The 19877-nt window shown below is 42.6% G+C and overlaps 1 protein-coding gene across 1 annotated transcript; it reads right to left on the reverse strand.

Moving 5' to 3' along the window:
* Window positions 1-3769: 3769 nt before the first annotated feature.
* On the reverse strand, window positions 3770-18998 carry LOC112570817 (homeobox protein Nkx-2.2-like). The gene is made up of 2 exons (XM_025249450.1): window positions 17579-18998; window positions 3770-7644 (listed from the first exon to the last, which is right to left on the reverse strand). Exons 1-2 carry the CDS (start codon window positions 17826-17828, stop codon window positions 6830-6832), a joined length of 1065 nt encoding a protein of 354 aa, XP_025105235.1. The 5' UTR covers window positions 17829-18998; the 3' UTR covers window positions 3770-6829.
* Between the last annotated feature and the right edge of the window lie 879 nt (window positions 18999-19877).

Raw genomic sequence — 19877 nt, forward strand, 5'->3', positions numbered from 1 at the left:
CCAAGAAATCTTAGAATCCTAAACTAATTTATGACAAATTTTAAAAAAATCTTTTTTAATTAAAAATTTGTTTGGCATTGAATTTTAAATCGGCAGCAAAAGCTTGACCCAGGGAAATATTAGACACGACAGTAGGGCTAATGCAGTAACTCTCTCTTAATTACTACTACTAATCACTAATAACTTAGCCGATATCACTGTACTGCATCCTCATTTGCTGACAAATTAGCTGATCTCATCACATTACATGCTTGTTTACTAAATACATCAGCTGATCTCACAACATCACATGTTTGTTTACTACATACATCAGCTAACCTCACTATTTTATATACTTATTTACTAAATACATCAACTGGTCGAAGTATGTTGTATCCATATTTCCAGTCTGAAGCTCTGTGTCAGAAACTTCGGGAAGCTTTCCCTGCTTTAACTAAGAAATTAAAACTCTCACTGCAGGTAAGGTGAAGCATTTACAGGTGTGTTTCATCGCTTTCACACACACACACACAAATCCAAAATATAATTTGGAAACAAAACCCAGTCCCAGTGTGTTTGTGTGTCTGTTTTTGTGTCTGTGTTTGTGTGTCTGCTTGTGTGTGTGTGTGTCTGTGTTTGTGTTTGCTTGTGTGTCTGTTTGTGGGTGTGCGCGCGCGCTAGCGTGTGTGTGGGTGTGTCTGTTTTGACTGATTGTGCAGAAATACAAATTTAGTGTTTAATTTTCAAAGCAGGCGTTTCACCATCTTTCGTATTATCATCTTGCTGTGAAAACCCTCGCCATGACCCCATAACGACAGAGGATGGGAACACTACCACTTTATACACCCTACCCCCATAATTCCATCTCTGGTGAGATTTGGTGAATCACAAGCTCCAGGCATTTTATTTCCACGTTTTCATCTTGTTACTGCATTAACCCTTTGAAGATGCTCCTCCGTTGTCTTTGCTCTTGATGGGTCTGCGGCGTCGCGCTCTATCGAGTTTCCTGATTCTTTACTTTGTACCGCTGGCTTCTGGCACTGATGGCTGCATATCTGTCCATCTGCCTGATGCTGCTAATGAGCGACCTCGGCCTCGCTTCACGGCTTCAGTGCCGTCAACGAGCCTCCGCTCTTTGTCCACCCTCACCGACCGCTAAATGCTCTTTGTCGATTTAGCCGCTGGCCCCCGGTGTTGTCGTTTTTGCTTCTTTTTTTTTTTTTTTTTTTTTTTTCACCAGCTATCTTTTTGCCCTCGACACCTTTTCCTGATTTCCTCCCCACGTCAACAAAAGGACACGGTGATAAAGCAGACACCGATGCGCTGGGAGCAGAAAGCCGAGCCCGGTGTTGGCGAGTGCGGGAATGGTCTTGTCGTGTGGACGCCGGATGAGGGAGGGAAAGGATCGTGCACGCACGTGCACACACACACATACACACTGTTCATCTACGAACATATTCATACATGCACGTGCATACACATATTATTCATTTACGAACATATTCATACACACGCGCGCGTACAAACACACACACACACACATAAACTCAAGCAAGCAATCGAGTTAAATAAAAGCCTGTAGCTACTTTATTTATAGAAATGGTTTACATCCTGTGTATCGATCATTTGACCTCAGGGAGACGTAAGAGGAATGAGATAATAACCAGAAAAAAATAATTTGATCAAGAGGGAGGTTAGATATTGCGTGAACAGCTTGATATGCTCCCGACGGTTTCTTCATAATGGATGACAGAGTCAGTCTGCACTGGACAAGACTGTAACTACACAACAGCAGTAAACTAACTGCAAAAAATCGAAGAATTTGGACTGTAAACAAAATGTTAATTCGAAATTTTGCACGCAGACATTGAAATATCTTGATGGTCATTGTAGTCATGGTGGAAACACGTGTAAATGTATTGGTGTTGAAATAACTGGTTTAGTACCTCTCGGGACTTTGGTCGAACAGCTCATGTCTGCAAAAGTCTTGTAATAAAGGCAAAATTGTACAGGTCCAGGTCAGATGTTCATCTGTCTGTTGACTACACAGGACCACCACTGGACGTTGAAAGAGAGACAAAGAAACCTTTTGCTACCTGACTGGGATGTTGCAAAAGTTTTGGTCCCACCTACCAGAAAATATGGTGTATGAGCCATTACTGGGTGTAATATGACATGATAATTGTTGGTCAATCTTGATTTTCGCCCCCATCCCTCCTGGTTCTCTTTTCTTTCTCTCTCTTACTCCCCTCCTCTCTCTCTCCGCTAGGTGTTCCTACAATCCACCTTCTGCAGGACGACTGCCCAGCAATCCAGCAATTTATCATCACTGAAGTATGACACTTTGATGGCTTGTGCCTGCAAGTGTACGTTGTGCCGGCTGTAGCTGCAGGAGAGACTTGTATTCGCTGTCGTCGCTTATCTTATCGAACACAGGTCAGCGCGAGGATGAAAGGAACCCTCGAGACTGCGTGTGACCAGCGCTTGTCCTCCTGGCGAGGGCTGGAGTTGATAGAGACGGCTTGTGACGTGCATTTAGTACTCTGAGCCCTCGTTAGGCCTCTCCTTCACTTACTAGTGATGTGTCGGGGTGTGAATGTGTGCTTATATACACTTGGATGTGTTGTATGTTCTCTCTGTGTGTGCGTGCACGTGCCGTGTGTGCTTGTATGTGTTTTTGCTCATGTAGTTTGTGTGTGTGTGTGTGTGAGAGAGAGAGAGGGGAGGAAGAGTAGCCAGGAAGACGGAGGTATTAAAAGACAACAGTAGATCTCATTAGATGCACATTTTGTCATCATTTATTTTTCACCCTCCTTCTTCCAGACGGAAAATCTGATTGTAACAAAACTTGCTTAACAATACCTAGAGATTCAGCAGGAAATCGCTATTTGTTTTAACTTCAATGTGATAGAAAGAAGAGCAAAAAACAAAAAACAAAAAACAAAAACAAAAACAAAAAAACAACAACAACAAAACAAAAAACAAAACAAACAAAACACACAAAAACACACAAAAAAAAACAAAGAACAAAAAAAACCCCAAAACAAAACCAAACAAAACCAACAACAAACAAACAAACAAACAACAACCATAAACCCCCCATTGCTTCAAGATATTTATACATTCTATGCGATTTATCCGTGCATTACAATATGTTTAGGACCTCAGTTCACTTGTTTACTTTTTTCAAAAATAAGTCAACTGTTATTGGTCGACATTTTTCTTTCTGAAATAGCCTAGAAATACTTTTATTTGCCAAGTTGTGAATGCACGATTCAGTAGAAGCATTAGGAACTAACAACTGTAAGGCTGCTCTGCAAGATTATTTATTATATAGCCTTTTGTGATTCCAAGGAAAATGTGTTTTTTAAATTATTAAGATTTTTATAAAGACAGAAGACAATTTTAATTAAAATTAATTCCCGCATTTCTTTCTTTCTTCCTTCCTTCCTTTCTTTCTTTTTCTTTCTTTGACCCGCACTACTAGTACTCTATAGTATCTCGCTTCCTGTTCTTTTGGTCTTTGTGTTTTTTCAAATACTTTGACTATTTGCATAGTGTATTTGACTCACTAAATTTATGCAAAAGGAGTCTTTTGATAACCTTTTGCTTCTTTTTCACACGAATAAGGCGGGCTATAATTTGTGGAGGTACAAAGGTACAAAGACAGTGCCACAGTTTTTTTGAAAAGTGAGATTCAATGACAGACAGACGGAACATATTAAAGCAGGGTGGACAAAATGAAAGAGCAAACAGAATCATAAACACAGCAAATAACGCAAACAGTATGTGATTTAAGGCATGGTCAAATCATTTTATTAAAACATCAGGTTTGAGCTGTGGCTTTCATTTCACAAAATTTTCAATTTATTTAAGAAATAACAACGCTTCTAGGTGAAAACGCCAACATTGGTCTGACAGTGTCCATCAGGTCAGGCCGACATGATTGCAGCAGACTTCAGGTGAAACCTTAATGGACATCCTGTTTCTCGTTTAACTTAACTATCTTACAGCGCGTGAGCACAAACAAAATGGTGCATTCACCTGCAACATCATACGAACGGTCAAAATATGAACAAGGAAACCAAATCCATGGCTATAAAGACCGTGATATGAAAGCTTCAATTATAAAAAAAAAAAAAAAAAAAAAAAATTGTGCGGGGGTAAGAGAGGAACCGCTCTCGACAAACGCTCGCATCAGAGCCTCACAGACACTCCAGGTATCCTCTACACCTGTCCACATATACATCTAGAGACTGCTGCATCTTGGGACAAAACACTTTGTAGATGAAAATGAGACAATGGAGAGTTTGTAATGTTAGACATTATTTCAGTGGAGAGTTTATGTCAGACAGGTATTCAAGTGGATGGTATAATGTCCGACATGTCTTCCACATTGGAAATAAAAGTAGATGTCCCACCCCCTCTCTTACATCTGAGAGAAAAATGAATGCGGCTATTATTATTGTTAGACAACCAGAGGTGCCAAAAGGAGACAGACCTGGCTTGATTAAATGGAGTAAAAGAAAATTTCAAGTTTGTGTTAGCCGAGAAAAATTTATTTTTCTTTGATTTATGATTACAAAGGCCAGAGAAAGCAAAAGCTGTTGAAAATTGTCTCAAACTACCGCCCTCACTACTGCGGCTTTGACATGATTATAAATAGAAAAGGAAAAGAAAAAGAAAATATAAAGGCACGAACAGCATCTCGTGTTTTGTCTGTCCTCTCTGATTTACTGAAGGGGTGTGTACGGGTGTCCATGATCCACCCGGCCTCGCGCCGCCTGTATTGCGTGTTCTCCAAATATTTGAGACTGTTAAGCTGAGCCGTAAATCCTCCACCCGCTCCTCTGATCTTCGTATCTCAGAGAATGTGGCAGGAGCCTCACTACCACGCTCCTTCCATCCTCTTTGTGTGTGCTCATAATTTACACGAAATCACGAGTATTTATTGATATGTATGTCGATATGTACTGCGGAAAGCCTCTCGTGGTGCGAGTCGATGGCCTCACCAATCAAGCTGTTCGTTTGCTTGTTCTTTCGTTTTCTATTTGAATTTTAATTCTTTGTTAGGCGGAGATCGTTTCTATCGTCTGTTCGTGACAGTGTGACGGTCAGATTAACAGATTATTTTCTTCCAAAACAAGAGATACTTCGCCAAAGAATTTTACTTCGTGGTATTTTAATTTACAAATATTTTAGTTAAATAATATTTATATATACATACATGATTTTGTCAATTCATCAATTTTTTTTTTTGAAGAATGGGCTTTCAGTCCGAGGAAAAAAAGTTTGTAAACATTTTGTAAAGTGGTACAATTTTCAGTTTAGCTGATCTTTGAATTTTTTAAAGTAAAACAAACTGCAAACAGTGATAGTGTAATACCCACCTGAACCTAAATTATCGAGATAAAATTAAGTGAATAGGATAAGTTCGTTTGGGTTATAAATAAATAAATAAATAAGAGGAAAAACGTATTATTAATAAAAGACGAAAGAAACACCTTCAAAGGTGAAACCGATTCTTCTAAATGATTATTTTAAGTTGATTCATTTTAGGTTTTTTAAAATTTGTTTTAGCTTGGGAGAAAGACAATTAAAAAGGACTAAATCATGTTAAGCCATCCAACAGAAATCCTAGCCTGATGACTACAGAGTTTGCCTACGTGGACGCTTGTCAACTCCATTCTGTCAACAGCTACTCACATGGAGGCGACAAGATACTACAGACATCTTGGAACTAGACTGGGGGAAGGTTAAAGGGGATGCTAAACATTTTAGAAAGGTAACGATCATTGTAGACTGTGTAAATTGTGATGATTAAATTGTAATGAAGTTGACAAGAAACTTATTTGCTAGTTGTTAACATATGTATGAATAAATGAGAGACTGAATGTGTAAAATCACCAGAGAAAATATACAAGTTCGTTCTTTTTGAAAGAGCAGTGTTGTGTCCTCCAGCAACGGCTGTACCATTGAATGGTACCTGGGACGATGAAGATGCAAACACAGCAAGAAGCATCGCCGAAGGAGGCAACTTTTGTGCGCCGACTTAGAATTTCAACAAAAACTGTTGCACAATATTGTTTGTCTAACGATCACAACGAACGGTAGGTTTGTCTCTTCATCCACCATGCATCTGATCGTCTGCCCCTTTCTGTTACGGGTAGCATTACAAGAAAATCCATCCACCCACAGGTAGCAGGTCACTGTTACCGATGTCCTGTGACGAAGTTCGTTCGCTGTGAGAAAACTCGGGTGTCTATAACTTAGGGTACGATTGCAACAGTCGAAGAAAGAATCGATTCTTAATACTTGCATCGCCGAATCGAACCTTGACCTCCCAACCCCACCCTCTTTGACCATCCTTCACCGTCGAGTACCGAGGCCACGTGACGAGCATCAGTGACGTCATACATCGCCAGCATGATGTGCTGTTCTGTCTCTGGTCGAAACTGATCACAGTTACGTCAGCTACCAGCATGCTTTGCGAAAAGAGCTGCGTGCACCGAGTGCGTGCGGTTTCATGAGGAGTTGGAGTTGTCTGTTATTTTCATTTTCTCTCCTGAGATAAAGCAGCGACTGTCGTGGCTGCATCAGATCAGCAAGGGAGGGAAAAAAAGCGGTTGCATCACAAACCTGGAAGGAAGATTGCGAGCGCAAGTGTCTGGGTTCGATCTCTGCGCTCTGTGCTTGATGAGACAGGAGACCACGGGTGAGAAGGGACGGCTCTGCTGTAACGAGGTGGCGCCTCTGACGTCGACAGTGTGACGTCAGAGCCTCTGACGTCGCGTGAAATGTTCTCAGCTGCACGTAAAGTCACGTCATGTTACGGCCGCCAGTGCCACCGTCACCACCAGCGGGTCTGTGACTGCATGAGCGGGTGGCTGTATCCGGGTAGCACGTTCATGTTGTTGACGTTAGGCACGTTGAGGTGGTTCATGGAGTTCATCGAGCCCATGGGGTTGCTGTAGGAGCAGCTCATGTTCATGTTCATGTTCATGGTGTTGGAGAGCGAGGAGCCGATGCCGTTGCCCATGGCCTGGTAGGAGCCGAGGGAGGACATCGGCGACAGGGAGTTGACGCCGTTCAGGCCGGAGTTCATGCCCATGCCCATACCGCCCATGGACTGCGGCATCTGCAGGTGCTCCTGGGATTTCATCAACGATGAAGAATTGACGGGCGTCCGTTGACAAGGGATGCCGTCCTTCACCAGCACCGGCACCGCCACGCGGCGCGGCGACGGCAACGGGTTGATGTCCGCCAACCCTTTCTCCTGTCGCGCCCTCTTCAGCTTGTAACGATGGTTCTGGAACCAAATCTTCACCTGCACCGGCGTCAGGCGGATGATCGAGGCCAGGTGCTCGCGCTCCGGCGCCGACAGGTAGCGCTGTTGCCGGAAGCGCCGCTCCAGCTCGTAGGTCTGCGCCTTCGAGAAGAGCACCCGCCGCTTCCGCTTCTTGTTGGACTCGCCGTTTGAGGACTGGCCGTTCTGGGAATCCGAACCGTTCTTGCCTCGCTCAGTCTCGCTCTCGCTGGGTTCCTGTTTGATCGACTCGTTGCTTTTGACAGGTGTGTCAGCCTCGCTTTCGCTGTCGTGTTGCGAGGCTTCGCTCTGCTCACCGGGGCTCCCCACGGAGTTCGTGCCACTGAGGTGACCGATATCTGAAAATTAAAAACAAAAAAGTCAGGTAATGGTGGGATCATTTCTTGACAGCTACAATAGAAGTGATGTACCCGCGTACCGGTTGTATCTGTTTGGCGAGACCGAGACCGTTTTACAAAATATTTTTTTTTCCTAAAATTAATTATGCGAAGACTTTTTTTAAGTAAGCTGACAGAAACCAGTAAGAATAAATAAGTTTTTTTTTAAATTGGGGAAGTAATATAATTTACACATTGTTGAGCGATGAGAATGAGTTGTTACAACATGATATATGAAAGATGACATAAGGAAGAAAAAGGGTAAGAAAGTTGAGCTGCTACATTGTGATATATGACAAAACGGTTAAAGTATACCGATGACTAAAATTACTGAGAGGAAGAGAGGCTGAGATGCCATGGGACAAACAGAAGAACTACTTCAATGAATTGCTAATGAATACTGATCGTTCCTCTTACAGGAGACATCAACAATCATATGCGATAGTTTATTACACAAAAAGTAGAGATAAGCGAAAAGTAAAGTGTGTCGTAAAACATAAATTTGTTTTTCCTATGCCTCTGTGATTTATTTGTAGATTGTTAGTCTCCCTCATTTCACAATCTTAATATTTTTTTCTGAAACATGCCGCGCACGAACAAGCACACAAACACTGTAAGTCTGTAAGTCTGTAAGTCTAGGGATGTGTGAAAACAGGCTTCTGTGTGTGTGAATGTGTGTTTCAGTCAGTGGACAGGAAGATGTTTGGCTTTGGGAAGGGTTGAGGGAGGGACAGCAGTATTCATGCTGACTGTGAACAGCGTTCACATTCTTTGCTTTATTATGTTTTGAGAGGTGGCTTCCTATGCCAGTGAGTGTGTACGTGCGTTTGTGTGTAAGTGTATGTGTCAAGGTATGTGTATTACTGGGACTGTATTTGTGTGTGTTTGTGTGAATATATACCCGTAGGTGCTTTTGAGCATTCGTGTGTATATAGGCGCGTATGTGTGAGAGCGGGTCTTTATGTGTGTGTTATCCCATGTGAGATGGTGTGTGTATATATTTATATATTTGCGAGCGTGCTTGTGTGCATGCGAGCGTGTTTGTGCGCGTATAACTGCGCTGTCACAACTGCATAACCTGAGGGGAATATGTGGGTAAACACACGTGCTCGGTGCAAACTCGTACCATCCCAGTCCGTCCGTGAAAAACTAATCTCAGAAAAATAGCGCAACAAAAAGCACCTCCAAATGTGATGAAATATTCTTTCACCTCTCGCACGTGAAAAAATAATTTCTACAGCCCCTCCAAACTCGGCTACTGGACCTTTCACGTCCAGGTAATAAAGTGGAGCTCACACTGAATGAAAACGAAAATGAGTAACCCCCCCACCTATTTCAAACAAAACTCTTCCTCTTAGGACACTCTGCCCGGCCCCCTTTCACATTCAAGTTTACTTTATTCAAGGGCTGAATGATCAAATGTGATCAGTCTCATGTCTAAAGGCCTTGAGAGAAGGTCTAGAGCTGCGCCAAACCACAGCTATAGCCATGTGTAGAGCAGCTTTACTCACTGGCTCTCTCGAGGCCGCCCTAAGAAAGTAAGTAGACAATGCTCGACCCAAGAGCGGTCGTCGAGGCGCGGAGAGGAGCAAACGAGGACTGTTTGCCTTCCGTAAAATCATTGCCAAGAGGTGAAAGACTTTTCGGCTGAATTCGCCGCTCGGGAAGGGCTCGCTAGTTAATTCGACAACCCTAGCAGAAGGACCTGGCAAACTAGCTAGTCGTAGGTCATGTTTTTCTCGCTGTCGAGCAGAAGGGCCGGCCAGGGGACTGTAGCCCGACGATGGGGTAGAGGGAGTGGTGGTTAATCAGTTGGGTAACCGGTCATTTCCTGGACGCCTATCTGTTTGTTGTATTTGTTATCTTCGACGTACTCATCAACATCGGTGGATTGGAGTGGCTTTGGCCACGACATCCTGCACGGACAAATCCTATATCTATGTATAGACATCACGACACACGTCCACAGATGTAACAGTGTGTGTGCGCATGCGCATACGCCGTTTCAAAATGGCAGAGCTTTTGTAACTTCTATTGTATATTTATTTATTTTTTTGCTGTTGTTGGTAATGTTGTGCTGCTATTAAATTCTGAAACTCGCGATATATACAAATACTTGCATGTAAGCACTGGTTCTGCTGAGAATACCTCCATACTGAAGAATACCAGCTGTCATGATAACCCCAGATCTGATCTCGTTAAGCAGCAAGAAAGTTATACATTTCTGACAGTTAAATAACTGACAGTTGAAGGTACGATTTACAGATAATTTGCTAGAAATATGCTCGATATTTTAAATGTCGCAGAACGCGATGATGACAGACCGTGTGCCCGACATGTCGCAGGAAGCGGAAGAGGACGCGACAGAGGAGCAAGTCGCGCGGGCCTCAAACCACCCTTAATCTTGCAAGCTCGCTAAAAACTTCCACAGACGCATCCTCGGGTCAGGACAAGCAGGAAACCAGATGGCCATCGCCTTGCCGGGGAGTTTAAAGCAATCCTTCAGCTTTGATCCGGCACCTGTTTCATGTTGCAGCACATGGTGGCCCGACTGACTATTGTACTACACATGTCCAGGGTCTTTGTTGCAAGATACCCGAGAACAAACCAGCTTAGAAAGAGTGTCATGGGTGTACAGATTAATTGTTCAATGGTTTGGTTATTATGAAAAGCAGAAGAACTTTGTGATTGTTAGAAGGATGTTATAAGATTTCAACAGTCTTTTGCTGTGCAGACAAGTTAGTTTTGAAGACGGACAGTCATGGACAGGACACAAGCAGCTTGGCCACTGAGAAAGCAGAAGAAAAGCGTGAACGGAATCTTACTGTTATGCCAAAAAATATTAAAAAAATATATAAAAAACCAACAACGTTTGTCAGACGTATTAAAACTGGCACAACTTCAATGCTGCCTATCTGGTTTGACACATCAAACGACACAGAACATGACCCTGTGCATGACACAGGACACAGAACCAGTGGGACTGCACGCGCAGTGGACGCTGTACGCATGCGTGCGTTGTGTACAAAGCCAAGCAAACTAGATCAGACAGGAAGCAGTTAAATATCCTGTAGCCATTTCCTCCTACAGCCAAGAACTCTAAGAAGATTAACCGTTTCAAAGTTAAATAGCCAAAGACCTCGTTTCTGACACTGATGTCGGCGTGATTATTTTTTAAGTGTGATTTGAAGATGTGCCTACGTTTGAAGGCTTGAAGCTCTTTCAAAAACATGAGGGCGTGTAGTATCAAAATTGTTCGCTTTCAATGTCCCCTCCCTAAAAGGGTTAATTGACAGAACAGTCTGCATATAAATGTCACAATGTTATTATCACGCGGGCCTGTTTAATTAAACTTGGTGCACATTCAGCCAAAGATGGTCCAGCCCTGGAAGTACAGGAAGGGTTAAAAAAAAGCAATAACTTCAGAGATTAAAATTGTCAATGCCCCTTGAAAATACTGTGCTTTAAAAATGTTTCATCGACTCTTGCTGGTATCTAAATGTATCTTTAATATAATTATGAAGTGCATTACATAAGGACCTCCTGAATTGAAACTCGTATGAATTCACCATGCGCGTGTGAGGCACCCACAGAAAAGCTAGAGCATGTCCTCACTTTGGTTATGGCTTTGATTTTAAAGTCACGTGCTTCATTGAACGTCAATAAATTAGGTTGTGACCCTCGCCAACAACAGGGACAAGCTGTGAATGTGCATCCACACTGCAGGCATGGGCGTAGTCCGGTATGGCATGAGCTGATATAATTAAGAGACAATGTGGGTTAGACATGAGCTCAGGAAAAGAGACATTGACCTGTTCCTGTGGAATGAAAAAAAAAGTCAACTCGAAATTCTTGCTTTCATCCCAGGCTAATAATTTTGATGGCTGTGAAGACCCGCTAAAAGAAGAAGCCAATGTTGTTCCAGAATTTTAAAAAAGTAACGGTTTTTGAACGAATGAATGAATGAAAATCGCATAGCTAAGTGAATAAGTGTTGATAAAAAATATCATGCATCAACTTTTCTCTCACGATTATATGTCACGATTGATACTGCCACGGCATCTAGAGCAGGGGGATGAGATGGACGAGACGGGGCGTGAAGACACAAGTGCCAGCGATGCTGATGATTTCACTTAGTCACTCGATTAATAATTTTATCTGTTCCCCAAATTAGTGAAGCTTCACAGGATTTTGTATTTTGCTTTATTCTCTTTTCTCTTCCTTCCCCTTTCACAATTTTCTTTTGAAAGTCTTTGAGACGAGCGACATCTTTTCAAGCAGCGTGACTAGTCTTTGAACGTTCAAGAATTTGATGTTCCTTAAATATCAGCTTCTTTTTAGCCTCATTTTCACCTTTGCAAAGGTCATAGGTGATAAAAAAAATATTTTGGACAGCATACACAGTTGATTATTAAATGATATTATAACGAAGCGCTTCTTTTAATGCGTGGTCCATTATAAAACAAAGTGAACTTTCATCCTAAAATTCATATTATTTTTGTCCCAAAACCCCAATTTTTTTTATTTATTAATTTTTTTTGAAGCCGGTCAGACAGTTCATGCCGACAGCTGTATGCCATGTTACGCATTACACACCAGCAATCTCCAATGGCCTGTCGCTTGCTCGGAGGCAGCGATCCCCCGATGACAGCGCTCAAGAAGTCGTTTAGATAAGAGGGCAATAGTCTTGTCGCTGGACTGCTGTTGAGTTAAAATGTACGAGCTGTTTTACCCAGGGCCGGGAAGTTCCTCCTCTTTTATGGCTGTCGCCAGATCTCTTTGAGGTGAACGAGGACAAAAAGTATAAAGGACAGGTCTGTCTTTTAGGTCTCTCGCCACGTCAACGAGACTTTAGTTTAGGGCAGCCATGCGACCTGTCTTGCCGGAGTGGCATTCAATAAGACTCGCCGCGGATCAGACGCCAAGTTACGCGGATTTCAGCCGTCAACATTGTTTTACATGAAAGCAATTTAGAAAATTTCATTAGCACAACGATAAATGATGATGTGGACACTGTACGTCAAGCCCCTCGCCGTGATGACAGCCTTCGGTCAGGAACCTCGTCTTCGCGAAGCGCCTCCTTTGTGGACCTGATGGTCTCGCTCATTCAACACACGATCGTGGCAATTATATAACTGGTGATATGTTTGCACGTGACACAGCGGCTGACGGAGCTATGATAATGAACTGGAAGTGGGGCTTGCTGGCTGATTGATTAAAAAGACCACCACCTCCCCTACCAAACCCTCCTTGCCGTCAGTTACGGAATCAAAACAGGCTTGACACACCGTATATGTATATCAGACTAACTCAAGGTAATGTATTATTAGCTGGACGTGGAGGAGAATTTATTGGTTATTTTGTATACCGAAAACAGAGAAGCTAGGGCAAAACAAATAAATCAAACGCTAAGTAAACAAACGAAACTAGTTAAGTTAGCGATGTTTGTTATTTATTGACAACCCAGGAAGGCTTTTCAAAGGGAAAGTGAATACAAAGTCTTGAAGACAAAGATTTTATTGGCTTTAGGATAAATATACTCTGTAAATATTTTGATTCATCTTTTTTTGTGTGTCCAGGAGTTTTCATCTGTTTTCAGGTCTGGCACTAACTGTAACAACAGTCAACCGGCGTTGGTCTCACAGTTCATCCAGTTTATTGCTAAGTGACCGATGAACTGTCTCTACCCTTACTTATCTAAATATTTCCCGACACCACCAGAGAGAATGTGAAACAATCACAATTTGCCACGTGCCGTGAAACCGCAAAAGAAGCAAAACTGCTGTGCAACTAATCACCACTAACAGCAACAATCAAGAATGCCGCCATGTCACGAGAGGCGGCGGAGGACGAGGAAGCGGGTTTGCACAAAGACAACACTTTCTTGGTCTCTAGTGTGTTTAGTCACAGACCCACTCCATCTCCGTTCTTTCAACAAACACTATCGGGAAAACACTTTTTTTTTGCTGGCGCCGAGGCGGTACTCTCTGACAGGCGAACCTCTTTTGTTCACAAATCGATGTATTTTGCCCGAGCTCGCCTCCTCCATGTAATCTAAATTCAAGCATCGCGCACAACAACCCGGGGTAGCCAAGTGAGCTCTGACATCCAAGATCTCTCTTGCCAGCTTCTTCCTTCTTTCTATTCTAATGTACTTGTTTCTCTAGACTACCTTCTGTCCCATTAATTCCCTCACCTCTCTCTCGCCCATCTGCAGAAGACATTCTATGTCACATTTCAAACAGATATTAACTCTTTTGCTATTTTAAAATTCTTATGGTAATATTAAAAATTATATCACTGTGAGATAGAAATAGAGGAAACTTAAAACACAGTTGTTTGCTTTTTACTTATTTTACTTGTTTTTTGTATACAGTGGAAAGAGATGACGACGATGACTACGACCATGAATGCTCTCAGAGTTCAAATTAATACTAGTCTTCAAGTGAAAGGAGGGAAAGAACCACTATAATATCAAGAAAATAAACACCTATCACAAGAGTCCATTAGTCACGTGGTAAACATACGTGGTGGTGGCTCTGATGGTGGGTTGTTGTCTGAGGAGAGAGCAGATAGACAGACGGGAGAGGCACACAGACCAGCACTGGTCAAAGGACCCGCACAGCCAATATCAATAAAAGCAAATATTGACAAATATTGATGATGCTTGCAGCAGAGAGGTCACTGTTGGTTATTGTTGGGCTTAGCTATGATTTGCTGTTAATGAAGCTTCCAATAGTTGATGTGTCCAAAGGATCAGACTCAGCCTAACATTCAACTAGAAAATAAAATGTTATGGAGCTAGGATTTTATGTGGGGATGTGTGAATGATATGTTGATGTTATTTCGCTGCTGAACATGTGTTCTTTCAAAGTACTATATTTAAACAATGGGCCTGTCTCTGCAAAATATACTCGCACTTCCGCACGCACAATAAACACAAATATACAAATTCTTACCACTCTCTCTCTCACACACACACACACACGTGCACCACATGCATAACACACGCACCTACATACACGACACTCAGGTACATTGGAACCAAGAGATGAGAGATGGGGAGGGAGCAGAGAAGGGTGACACAGTCACAGACAGAAATAGTGACAAGAGAGAAACTGAGGTTTGACTTATATATATACTTATATATATATTTGACTTATCAGACTACATGTGCGCTGACACTGACGCCCACCATCGATTTTTAATTGATTTTACCCAATAAAGATTGATATTGTACGACGGAGATAAGAACAATTATACTCATCGTAACAATGCTTATGGATGATGGTGAGTAGATCACTGTTGGAACAGACTGTACATAATTTTCAATCAGTTAAAACATTCATTCTCTGGCATGGTCTAAAAAAAAGGAGAAAATGACCTACTTTTATAAAACTTATTTTACATAGGTGAAAATACTTCCATAATAGGTAGATTGCTGAATGTGATGCTACTACTACTACTACTAACAATAATAATTATCATCATCACAGTAAAGGTTGTTGGATGACGAAGAATTGATTTCCATATATTTTAAAAGATTGTAAATTAATTCGAGGGTCAGGGACATCTTTGTGAAAGTAAAAAGTATACACGGAATAGCATAGATAAATAAATGGGCGTATGGATGACTAGGTGGTACAAAAGATTTACATTAATGAGGTGTGGAATAACCCGAAAATAAAAATACTCAGCACATGACTAAAATATAAATTAATAAATAACATAAGTTTTCCAGTAAAACTCTGCCATGTCTTCAAGCCACAGGAAACCACACAACGTGCAATGTATGTTCGTGCTGAATATCAATCTGCCTGTTGTCATGGTAACGAAGGGGTTATGTCACTCACTAATTAACAGGTGTACAGTTACAGCAGGTCACGTCTTCAGCTCCTCGTGACACAACTGACCGTTTCTCTCTCATCTTGTTCTACACGTCTCTACATTTCCCGCTGTGTCCACTTCTATTATCAGCAAACACTAGACTTCTCACATCCACGAGTTTTATTTCATTTCTTCATCTTTATACTCATATGATTTCTGGTGGAGTGTTTTCGTACTTATGAACTGGGGTCGTATATTTTCTGAAGACTTTTGCTGAAGCACACTAGCAACTGCTATTACCGGTATCTCGATGACACAGCACACGACTGGCCATGACATGAAAAGACCACAGCGATAAAACACACTACAAGAGATGGGATGAAAATGATATTCCCTTCTTTGAAGAAAAGAAAGGAAGAAAGCTATTCTAGCTTACTTTTTGATATTATATGTTTAAATATTCAAAAATGTAAACAGGGAAATTTTATTCTTTCGGAAATTGCTGTCCCTGAGATTTGTGTTGTGTGTGTGTTGGTGTGTTTGTTTTTGCGTACGCGCGCGCACGTGAAAGAAAGACAAAAGAGAGGTGACAGTGTCGATTGTGTGAAATCACTGCTAGCTTTATACTATTTTACATCCTCTACCCCGGGTACTTATCTGTCTCTTCCGTCCCACTCCTTCCTTCTCTCCTCCTGTCTGTCCCTTCTCTGTATGTATGTGTGCACGTGTGTGCGTGCGTGCCAGAGAAAGATTGAATCCCTCATCTGTGTCGGGTTGTTATCACATGCATGACCAACTGACAAAGATCGTGACCTTTGGGGTGGCGAGCTCAAATACTAAACTAACATTTTCCTTGCAGCCAGTGTTTTCATTCTCGACAGATGCACTCTAACGGTCAATATTCATAACAAACTGGTCGCTTAAATAAATTTTCCTCGCAGGAATAATCGCTAATTTAGAGAGGATAAAAGAAATCGGAAATGGTGGGCGGAGTGAGCATTGTTTCAAATGGCTTTTAACGAATAAAATGTGGATATTATATATTTTTAAAAAATAGCTAGTGAGTTTAATCATTTACTCTCTACATTGTATTATGGAAAATATAGAGTATTTAATATCAAGGTAGATATTCCGACAAAAACTAAACCCTCTTGGGATTACATGACAGGACTACAAAACAAAATTAAACTAGAGATGTACTGTAGGTGCAGGTTTATCTTTGATAAAAAGAGACTGAAATAAATAGAAAAAAAAATTAGGGAAAATTGAAGGAAGGAAATAAAGATTGTACACGTGCATTCCTTAGAAATTTCACATATTGAGTGGCTTTCTTGTTATCAAGTTTGTACAAACTACAACTTCACTCTGTCCTAGCTTTTCATGCGGGTTCCTCGAGCTTTTCTGTCTGCCCGCTTGTGCGCTTGTCTGCCTGCGTATCTGTCTGTCTGGCTTCTCTGGTCGCGTATGTCTGTTTGTTTGTTTGTTTGTTTGTTTGTTTGTTTGTTTGTTTGTTTGTTTTGCTCAAACATGGTCGATACAGTAATATGGTCACTCTGTCACGCTGTACTCACCGGGCGAACATTTGACCAAGCTTGGCAAAGTATTTACTTGACAATTAATATAAAAACTGTGCCAAATCTTTGTCCATGTTTGTCCTATTAGTCTTAAGGTTTTTCCCATGTTTGTCCACGCATCTTCGCCTGACAGCAGCGAATACAGAACTATTCATTCGCAACGTTCGCAAAAGTTGAACGCAGCAGTGAGTAAAGTGAGACTCGAAGAAACAAAACCTAGTTGTTCAATGAGACCTGTCACACGTAAGTAATAAATGCTACATTACTAATAATTGTCCATCGGGTGGGAGGGAAGATGAGAAAGAAAAAATTAACCAGAGGCTTACTCAAAAGTGTTTTGTGTTACATGCACTTCAAACGTAACACCACGTATCTAAAACAAACTGTTAGCGGAGAAGCTGGGGCTATTTCAGAACCTCCGACTTCACTCAGAATGCAAGAGAGACTAGGAAAACAACAACAACCACGTAACCATGGTGAGAGAGGAAACTTACGTCCGTACTGCATGTGGTCGTTGTTCTGGAGCCAGCGGGTATACGGGTTGTCGTTGGCGTCGTAGAAATGACTGACGGCCGCCGACAGGTCGCTGCCCACCCCTCGGGGAGCCGAGAGGTCGAGGGAGCCGTCACCCCGAGCAGGAGATCCACACGGCACCACGGTTCCCTTTCCTTCTGGTAGGTCCAGCAGCGTCTTCATGGAGAAGCTGGTTCCTTTGACGGGATTCATTTCCAGCGAAGTCGCCATGTGGGGGGCCACACCACGTCCTCTGCACGGCTCGGTAGTCCCAAACACACTCCCAGGTGTCCGGTCTCCACTCAAGCTATTTTCTAGCCACAAAGTTTTAGTCAGACGAGGAGGATCACTTCAAGAGGCAGCCAAGGGCGCGAAGCATAAAGATTTCTGGGAGGAGCCACGCTTACTCGCCAGACGCCCGCGTGCGTGTGCGCGTGTGTGGGTTCTCTTCCTCTCCTTGGAGAAAGCCAAGGCGCCCAATAACAAGCCCGATATTGTTGGGTAAGTCAACAACACATTTGCGACACGAACAATTCGATTTCCTGTCATGAACTGACGATGGTTGAGATGCCAGTCCTCCCAAAAATTTTTAAAAAAAAATACCACACACACAAAAAAAACCCTTGAAAGTCTATGAACAACTGGAAGACATATCTTGGCTGCAGATCGAACCTTGCAAGACCCTCCTTGAGTTTGGCAGAGTGTGGAGGAAGCTTGTCACAGACGAAGAAACTGTCCAGTGAAACTGACACTGTCACCGCTTCTTTCCTCTTTTCACGCCTCGCAAGTGTCCGCCACTACCACCGACAGCGTCCTCCGACTGAAAGCAGGCGTTGGACTGTGCTATGCGGCCTTTGTACGCTTATCTCAACCATCCCTCGCTCCGGCTCGCCGAGAAACTGCCGGCAGAGGTAAGCGAAGGTTAGCCTTAATCTCACTTCTTTCTCCGCAGGCGTATCTCTGCCACGACTTTTAATCGCTTAACTTTCAATTTGCTTCATCGATGAGCGCGCGCTGGTTGGCTGCCCCAAGACGAAGCCCCGCCCATCTTAAATTTGACTGACTGGCGGTGGGCGTGGCCAGCGACGCGGGGCACAGCGCAAATGCTTTTAATCCCCCCGTACAAATGGGTGCTCCGATAAGAGAGAAGTGTAAATAAATTTTAAATGCGTGCGGCAGACTTCTGAGCGGTGGCAAATACAAATCGCTCAGCCAGAATTTCACAGCAAGCTTGTAAACGGTCGGGACAAGGAATGCAATGGTGGTCCACGACTTTTCCCCCCTTTGCGTTTCGAAAACAGAAAACATCGAAACTTACCTGCCCAACGTTTTCAAAAAAAAAAAAAAAAAAAATCCACATCAAATAATGAGCTTACCGCAATAATCCATTTTAAAAGAAAGTCTGTCCTCTGGTTTTGACGGTTAAAAAAAAAGTAATCACTGGTCTACCAACGACCAAGAGGAAGAAGACAGAATGCTAGACAGTGTTCTCTTCTCTCGATCTGCTCGTGCCTCTCAAAGTGTCCCACTTCACAGCTACTCTATAACCACTTCAGGTCACGAGAGTTGCCGTTCTGGGCGCTGCTCTTACTCGCCCCGCGCTCCGGCACCTTTTCCTAACTTCTTCAAACAGCTCTTCTCCCCCGACTGTCCTCCACTAGGAAAGAGAGAGAGAGACACACACACAGCCCTCGCCGACAATCTCCATACACACCCTCTGACTGACATACCTCCTCTCACTGTCCGTCGCTCTCTGTCCTGCAAAGCCCGGATCCTCCAGCGATCCAATGAAGACCATGGGAGGAATCTTTGTACAGGATAAATACTCACTCGGGAGACGTGAAACACCCGGAGAGTGTCTGTATTACCAGCTAGGGACTTCTGTAAGTGTAGAGTCGAGTGTGCGACTAGGAACTACATTCACTCGCGGAGGATTTTTTTTTTTAACGTACAATTTTTACAACAAAGGAAAATAAAATAAGCGCATTGATTTCTGTTTGTGTGATCGCTTGTGATAATAACATATGCAACGGCATATGAACGATGGCATGTGTGTGTGTGTGTGCTTTCGATCGTCATCAATAAATATTTCACCATCGCCTTAGTTCTTGCTTGGTTTCCGATTCAAAGACAGGAATGGCAGCTTTTTTAACATTGCAGGCGTCACTGCAGACGAGGACGGGTGCTAACCGTGCGTGGCATCCGCTACAGACAGGGTAGGTCAATAAAAGGGTGGCTCTGTGTTGCTCACACACACCTGCAACCAAAATGCACCCAAGT

Source organism: Pomacea canaliculata, linkage group LG8 (genome assembly GCF_003073045.1).
Source record: "Pomacea canaliculata isolate SZHN2017 linkage group LG8, ASM307304v1, whole genome shotgun sequence".
Classification (NCBI taxonomy): Eukaryota; Metazoa; Mollusca; class Gastropoda; order Architaenioglossa; family Ampullariidae; genus Pomacea; species Pomacea canaliculata.